This window comes from Protobothrops mucrosquamatus, unplaced genomic scaffold (assembly GCF_001527695.2).
Source record: "Protobothrops mucrosquamatus isolate PMUCROS unplaced genomic scaffold, P.Mucros_1.0 scaffold606, whole genome shotgun sequence".
Taxonomy (NCBI): Eukaryota; Metazoa; Chordata; class Lepidosauria; order Squamata; family Viperidae; genus Protobothrops; species Protobothrops mucrosquamatus.
In genome coordinates, this window is record NW_015386904.1 from 557,547 (window position 1) to 566,001 (window position 8,455).

Below are 8,455 nucleotides of genomic sequence, written 5' to 3' on the forward strand. Positions count from 1 at the left end.
AGTACCAATTTTTCTACAAACTCTTATTGCAGTGGAAATATTATCGGCATTAATATTAGGCTCACATAAAAGTGCTCTAAGAGCTCAAATGAATAAACATTATTTTTAGAGAATTAAAATGGGAGTGACCCGTTCAGATTTAATCAGTTTATTTTTAAAATATCTATATGCAGACTTAAAAAGCCATAATGTGGTTGGTTCAATTCTGGTTAGTAACTGTGATTTGTAAAGCATGACGTATGGCTTCACAATACATTAACCAGGCAATTTGACCAACAAATCACAGTTGAATCAAGCCCTGACTCAGTGAAACCAAATACAAGAATAAAGTCAGCATAGAATCCAAACTGACAGAAGCAAGGAAGACAAAGCAAAACTTACTGTGTAGATAGTCTGGCTGTATGAAAGAGGTTCTTGACAATGTATGAGAGGGCTTACAAAGGAAATCAATTAAAGCAGCCACCTCTTTTTCCAGATTTGAGCAGCAGCTTTATAAGTTATTCCTTGCTGCCTCTGTGTATGTGTACATGCATCACAATGCTTCAGAAGTCCACACAAAGGGAGAGGCATCTCAAAGCAACTTAGAGGAAGCCAGGAACAAGAAGTTGCTCCATTAGAGATCTGAAGAGTGGTGTTTCGTACACACTCTAGTATCTTGCAAAGTACTTATAACACCAGATTTCAGAGCTCTGGGAAAGAGACAAGTCAGGGATAGTTTGTGATTTCTGCATAAATGAATCTGTGTTAACATTTTATTTAATTTGTTCAATCATTTGTTCATTTAGTCAATCACCCTGTATGCCACTTTAATCATGAAGTCATGTGTGCCAGTCGTTCAGCACATGGGACACCTCTGCTCCATGGGCTATATTGGCCACTGGTATGTTTCTGGATGCAATTCAAGGTGCTGGTGGTTCCCTTTAAAGCCTTTCATGGCTTGGGGCCAGGTTACTTATGGGACCATTTCTCCCCTAGTGGTGTCTACTTGTCCTGTTAGATCTGCAGGAGAGGCCTGCTCCAAATCCTATCTGGGAGAGAGATCATCTCCACCCTCTGGATGTAACAGTATGTGGGAATGACCTTGAGGGACGATGGGAAGAGATGCTGCCTAGAGAACAATCAGATAAAAGCGGGGAGCCCACAGCCACATAAGAGGCATCGAAAGAAAATCTGGCATTATTTATCAGGCTGTAAAAAGAGACAGTGGAAGATTTGTACTTTCAGACTGTAGAATTAGCTCTGTTGCTACCGTATCTAGCTTACCTGGGGAGGCTGACACTGGAATATTATCCCTTCAGAAATCAGACTTGCTCTGACCCTGCTGGTCTTTCCCAGGACACTAAAAATCTGGCTTTGCCATTAAACGTGGGGCCCTGATATTATGAATGAACCCATGTCATGGCTTGCTTGAGTGATTGTGAGTCTTCTCGGCTGCTATTTTTATGTTCCTTTTGTTTTTAACTCTGGCTGTCTTTTACATACTGTCCATCGATATGGATATTTTTTTTTCTTTTTGGCAAAATATTTCCTTCAACTAACATGAAGAATGGAGCTAACCTTAGAGTATTGATTCTTAGGATGGAGTCCCAGGGCTGATTTCATAGTTTAATGAAGAGAAGGACTAAGGTGGACATGATAGCNGACAGTTAGAACAATTAACCAATGGAACAACCTGCCTCCAGAAGTGGTGAATGCTCCAACACTGGAAGTTTTTAAGAAGAGACTGGACAGCCGTTTGTCTGAAATGGTGTAGGGTTCCTGCCTGGGCAGGGGGTTGGACTCGATGACCTCCAAGGTCCCTTCCAACTTTATTATTATTATTATTATTATTATTATTAATTGTGAGCCACCCAGAGTCATATATATGAGAAAGGTGGCCTACAGTATATACTAAAAAATAAATTCTAGGCAGCCCCCACTGTACCATATTGTAATGTACTGTAAATATTACCACTATGGTTTTCATGGTCTCTGTAACATCATGACCATTCAATGCTAATTTATCACTCAGTGCTGTTAGGTCTTTCCTAACTACCTAGGCATTTGACAGCATATTAGTCTCAAGGTAATAGCAGCCTGCTTGTGCGATATATTTGTTTTTGTTTTACAACTGCTGCCAAGGCATGTGGGTGTTTGTGTTACCAATGTCATCTTCCACCAATGTTCCTCTGGCTTAAATATGCTTATGTTTTCAATAGCCCATAACCGACTGAGCCTATGACATGGTGCTGCATAACATTTTAGGGAAAGGGAGTTGATAGAGCATCTGCTTTGCATACAGAAAGCCTCTGATACCTCCATTTCAGAGTAGCGTCAGATGGAAGATGATGCTGGAAAGGCCTCTGCTTGACATCCAGTAGAACTGATTCAGTGAGAGAAAACATGCTCTGCATGCAAAGTGCCCCAGGATCATTGGTTGCTATCACTCATTAAAAGGTTCAAGGAGCAGGAAAAGGGACTCCATAGTTCTGTCAGAGTCAGAAACTGACATAGGCAGGATAATATCTCATCAAGTTGTCATGTATATTTCACCTGAGGACCTGACAAATTATAGAACAGCCACAGCTGCTCCTTCAGTTTGGTTCCCAGATATTCTTTGAAGAATGGTGACCTCTGTTAAAGACAGGATCACATGAACCATAACTGGTGAACATACCAGTGAATACACTTGCTTGCTGGACATATTACATATTGGGGGCGAGTTTGGTGTAGTGGTTAAGGTTCCAGATAGAAACCAGAAGACCATGAGCTCTGCCCTTTTTTAGGCACAAAGCCAGTGGAGTGACATGGGCCAGCCACTTTATCTCAGCTCTAGGAAAAAGGTAAGGGCAAAGCACTTCTGAAAGTCTTCTAAGAAAAGTGCAGGGACTACTTCAGGCAGGCATCAGGCACTGACTCAAAGATATACACATACAAAAGGAACATATTACAATATTAATAAATGGAGTAGGACCAAAGTAAGGTAAACAAATATTCTACAAGTAATCAGAAGTACTTTGGTAGCACTTTCTGCCAAATAACAAATATTTTTAAAAGCATACACTTTTAGTTTCATAGAGTATCTAGACACTCTAGACCAGCGTTCTCAACCTATGGGTCACGACCCCATTTGGGGTCGATCGACCATTTCACGGGGGTCGCCAAGCAAGGCTGTCCACCATTTTCCCCCCTTTTCCGGCGGGTGCCTTACCTCCCTTGAGCTGGGCCAGCTGGTGGTCGGCCTGCTCTGTCTCTGCCGCTTGCCAGCTATGCCTCGGCCGGCACAGGGGGCAGAACCACGCATGCGCAGCGCTCCCGGGCAGGGAAAGTCCTCGACTTATGACCGGTTGGGTAGTCCTCGACTTACGACCGGTTTAGTCCTCGACTTACGACCGGTTGGGGGTCGCGGCATTAAAAAGGTTGAGAACCACTGCTCTAGACACTCTATCTCTATGGGGTACAGTCTCTGCATTCTAGGTATTCTTTGCATCTGATAAAGACTTCTGTGTTTTTGTCACATAGCTCTCCTCCTACAATTTCTGCAAGTCGGGCAATCAAAATCAAGCTCCCCTTCATGCTGAAAGCTATGGCCACCTCCTTTTTCCTGGCTCCAATAACCTATCTTGGAGCAAGAAAATGCTCCAGTAAATGTACTTATTTAAAAATCTGATTTCTAAGCCAGCCATATAGCAATAGCAATTGTGCATGACATACAAGATAGTGCAAACAAAAAAGGGGGATAATAAAGCACACAAAGCATATTTATAAAATTTCCATTGCAGTTCAAACATTCTAACCTAATGGCTGGGGGAAAAGGCAAAAGGATATTGACTAGGTCCCATCAGATAATACTATTTTAAAGATGGACATAGGACACGCCTTCGCTGTCAAATCTTACTGGATGTTGTGGAAGGCACTCTAAGAGGGATTCTTATTTTTGTATGAATTGAGACCGAGGCTACAAATCCCAAATTCCCTGCAGGAAAAAAGTATTCTGATGGACTTTTGAAACTTGTCTTTCTTCTTTTAGGAAAAATTACTGGGTCTTGGAGATGAGACAAGGAGAAGCAAAAGTGATGGTTCTAATTTCTTGGACTTTTTAGGTTTGGCCCCATTCAAGGAGAGAAAATCCACCAATTTCCAGGATTCAAGCCACTGTCAGATACATTAGGTTCTTCGGGGTAATTGGTAAGTTATGGCTGACTTCACACATGACACTGAACTAGGGATTTAAAACCACTATTTATCAAAGAAGACATTGTGGTCTGGTTTGTATAGAATACGCCATAATGGGTATAGCAAGCTAAGCCAAATAAGAAACCATCTTATGACTTATTAATGCAATGTTGTGCACTTAGTCTGTGGCTAAAAAAGTTCTGAGAAGACCTCAGAATCAAAATCTGATATTGTAACCTGAAGGTCCCCAGTTCTTTCTTTCAATGTATCATTATTTATTTATTTAAACAGCATTCCTCCTGGTAACAGTGAACATTCCTGTTAGTTATTATTCTTTCATTTAACTAGGGTTTTTAGCTATTTATAAAGTTTTCTTCACTATGTTCTTTGAAGAAGCTATTCACTGCTCTGTTCTCTTCTACTTCATCCCCTTTCCTAGCATCTCTCAGTACTGACAATAACAAATCTAAGTATGTTGAACATCTACATATACAATGTAGAAAAGTTGTACAAACTGAAAGAGAATTTCTCTAGGAAAATGATTTTTCCAGTAATAAGTAATGTGACTTTGTCAATTTTAAACCTACAGTCAGAAGACTGGAACTTTCTTTCTCACTGTCTACTGTTCTCCTTAATTTAAAATTCTACCTTATCTGATGACTACAAATAAATATTTTTGTGTTTATGACTTAATAATAAATTCCTGCATGGAATATAGTCACTACTTATCCACAGCATGTCAAATATTTCTTTGAATGAATCTGAGTGCCAAAACCACACATATACACACACACACTAAATCCACAGGTCTCCTAATCTGAATTATAAACAAGATTATTTCAGTACAGAATTTCTAATTGGCCAGAAATGTCTCATCGGATTTTTACTTCAAAAAAGAATTCAGAAATTACCTTTCAAAGTAAACAAATAGCAAAAGAATTAAAGATACTGAGTTTGGTAAGATTTGCACAAATTTAAAAGTATCCTTTATACCAGAGGTCCCCAACCTTTTGGGCACCAGGGACCGGTTCCATGGAGCGTAATTTTTCTGCAGACTGGAGGGTACGTGGTTTTTGTGCTGCCTGCATCCCGCGGATAGGGCTTTGCTTGTTTGTGCCGACCGGTTGCTGGCATGCTGCAGCCCAGAGATTGGGGACCCCTGTTTTATACCATACATAGCCCATTTGTACGCCAGAAATCTGTGAAAAATCTGTACATGGTTTGCTCGTTTCCTGGTTAAAGTTTCAATATGAAAATATCATTCAGCTCCAAGAAGAAGTTCATGAGATACAAGTACAGTCATACCTTATTATACTTATCCTCTGAGATCAAAGCTTATTCCCATAAGTGGGCTGTAACTTTCTATGGATGGCAGGGGAGTAAGGAGGGAAGTCCAACACTGGACCAACATGAATAAATTGCTTGAAAAGCTGTGGGTATAATGTGAAGGTCTGGTGTGACTGCAGGAACCCTGGATGGGACAGATGATCAGGGTTGAATTTAAGATGAAAAGAAAAGCAGCTGGAAAAGCAAAGCAGACTGTCACCATAGGAGCAAAAAAAACAACCCCCATGTAGAAAGGTCAAGTAATGAATACTTTGCACTCCTTAATGACAACTGCCTGGAATACTTCCCCATTTTCTGTTACTGGGTCAGGAAGACACTGAAGGAAGAACATTTCTTACACTTCTGTTAGAGTAAGAACATCACTGGAAAACAAGCTCCCGCTTGCACTTACAGGCACAGTTCACAAGCCTTCTTCTCTTGTGCCCTTTTAGAGAAATGAAGCTACTTGCATTCATACTTCTATTGTGGGTGTCAGAATCAAGGAGCAAACACCAGTTCCCCTGCCATACCCTTTATGTTGACCTTCTCAAAGGCCTGACTGTAAAGTTCACAGCAAGAAAAGGCTTGCCTTTCCAGCAAACATTCATAAATTGTCAAAATCCCACAGAGTTCTACTGGAATTCTGGTGAGTTAGGAATTCTGGTGAGTTAGGAATTCTGGTGAGCTAACCTAAGTCAGTGCCCCTCCCCAACCTTTTGGGCACCAGAGACCAGTTTCACAGAAAGAGGTTTTTCCACAGACTGGAGGGGGCGTGGTTTTGTGCATACTGTGGATGGGGCTTCGCTTGTTTGCATGGACCTGTTTCTGGCATGCCGTGAACCAGGTTTGGGGACCCCTGACTTAAGTCATAACTGAAACCACAGAAACCACAGGCAGTCCTCAACTTACAACCACAATTGGGTTCAGAATTTCTATCATACCTGATGTGGTTCTTAAATGAGTCGCCTGATTCATTGATCTTTTTTGCCGCGGTCATTAAGCAAATCACAGCGATCATTAAGGGAAATCCTGTGGTCGTTAAGCAAATTCAGCTTCCCCCATTGACCTTGCCTGTTGGAGGCACCACAGGAAAGCTGCACATGACCTTGGGACTTTGCAATCATTGTAAATACATGCCAGTTGCTAAACGCCCAAATTTTGGTCACATAACCGTTGGCACGCTGCAAACGTTTGCAAGTGCAGGGATCGTCATAAGTCTCTCTTTTTTTCCAGTATCCCTGTAACTTTGAACAGTTTTTAAATGAATGGTTGTAAACAGAAGACTACCTGTATTTGAAAACATCAACATCATCATCACCTACAGAGCAGTCAGGTACGCTGAAAAAAGAGGCACAAGTGTTATGTACAATTATGTTAATTACTGAAATCTGACAGCATAGCATTAAAGCCATTCCTGTTACACACTAGTAAATTGTAGTTACTGAAGATCTTCATCCCCGCCCACAATTTCTTATTCCTCTTACAAACCCCGTAAGGTAACATCATGCCATATGTAGTAGCAGCAGCAGCAGCGGCTCAAAGATGGCTAATATCTAAGCCTCTGGCTCCATCACCAGACCTGATCTATACACCATCAGCTTAGAAGATGTGTTCAGAAAGCCAGCGTAGTAGGACTTGCCTTGGCCAGAAAAGGCAAAACGCTATACACACGACTACAGCACCGTTTCATCCCTCACTCGGCTTCTATGCCTAAAAGTCAGGAGGTGAGGCAGGCTGCACTCATGTTTCAGACAAGGAGACCACTACGGTGGCGCGGAATCTGTGAGGCAGGAAGCACCCAAGCCTTCTCCCCTGGGTTCTGCAAAAGCGATCGACGATCGTCCGCCCCGAGTGAAAAGCAAAATCCTCTTTTTTGAAATAAAATAAAATAAAATAAAATCAATAGTGTTCCGATAGCCACGAAGCCCAGGAAAAGGCAGAGACGCAAACACACACACCCCCTAAATGCAGCCACGACACGTAAGAAATTGAAGCGAGCACAGCATCCGTCCGCTTCGCCTTGCCTTGCCTTGCCTTGGACAACTGGTCGACAGCCAACAGTTTGTTCTCTCCCCCCCCAACACACACACACACACACACACACACCCATCCTCCCGCGGTAGAAACACACCCCAAAGCTCAGCTCCCAAAAAGCACCGTTTGGCAGGGAGACGCTTTGCCTAGTGCCCGAACGGAGGGGAGAAAAACACCAAGTTGCGGGGTTTGGGGTTTTTTTTTTCTTCTTCTGGTTGTTTTCTGCCCGTAACGACCCAGGAAAACAATACAGGGCGGGAGATGAGACGGAGGCTCGGAAGGAGGCGGCGTGAGTCCAGAAGGAGGCTCCCCAATTAGGAAACCCCCGTTAACAAAGGGAGCCGAACCTCACGCACGCCGCTACGCAGACCATCCCCCGGAGAAGGCTACACCTCACCGCGAACCTCGCCTCCAGGGTCTCGCTTGGGCGCTGGCAGCCTCGCCTGCCAGCCCTGCCCGGCCCCCCTGCCTGGCCGCCCCGTCCCTCCGCGCGTTACCTGTTCGGAAAAAGGCGTCCACCTCCGAGTCGGGGACCGCTCCTTCCTCCGCTGCCCCTTCGGCGGGGTTCATGGCTGGGCTCGGGGAGAGAAGGGGCTCGCGAGCAGGAACGGCGGCGGCGGCGGCGGCAGCAGCAGCGATCCCGGCGGCTGGGTTAATATCCAGTGAGTGGAGGCAGAGAGGAAAGAGAGAGGGAGGGAGAGAGAGAGGAGCCACGCGCCCGAGCGCGCGCGCGCGCCCCCCGAGGAAGGAGGGGAAGAGGGACGGAGGCGTCTTCAGCAGCCCGCTTCGGCACTTCCCATCCTTTGCCACAGTGTCTGCTGGGAGCTGCCGCTGCTGCCAACCCGGTTGGGGTGGCAGGGGGTCCTCTCCACCTCTTTCTCAAAAGGCGTGCGCACACACACACGCACACGCCCAGATCGTACACACCCACCGCAACCCT

General features: G+C 44.1%; 1 protein-coding gene across 1 annotated transcript in view; it reads right to left on the reverse strand.

The window, feature by feature from the left end:
- Positions 1 to 8,085, reverse strand: part of KALRN (kalirin RhoGEF kinase) — a 536,528-nt gene extending 528,443 nt beyond the window's left edge. Inside the window, exon 1 of the mRNA XM_029284454.1 lies at positions 8,013 to 8,085. Coding sequence (XP_029140287.1) covers positions 8,013 to 8,085 — 73 coding nt within the window. The remainder of the gene's footprint in view (positions 1 to 8,012) is intronic.
- Between the last annotated feature and the right edge of the window lie 370 nt (positions 8,086 to 8,455).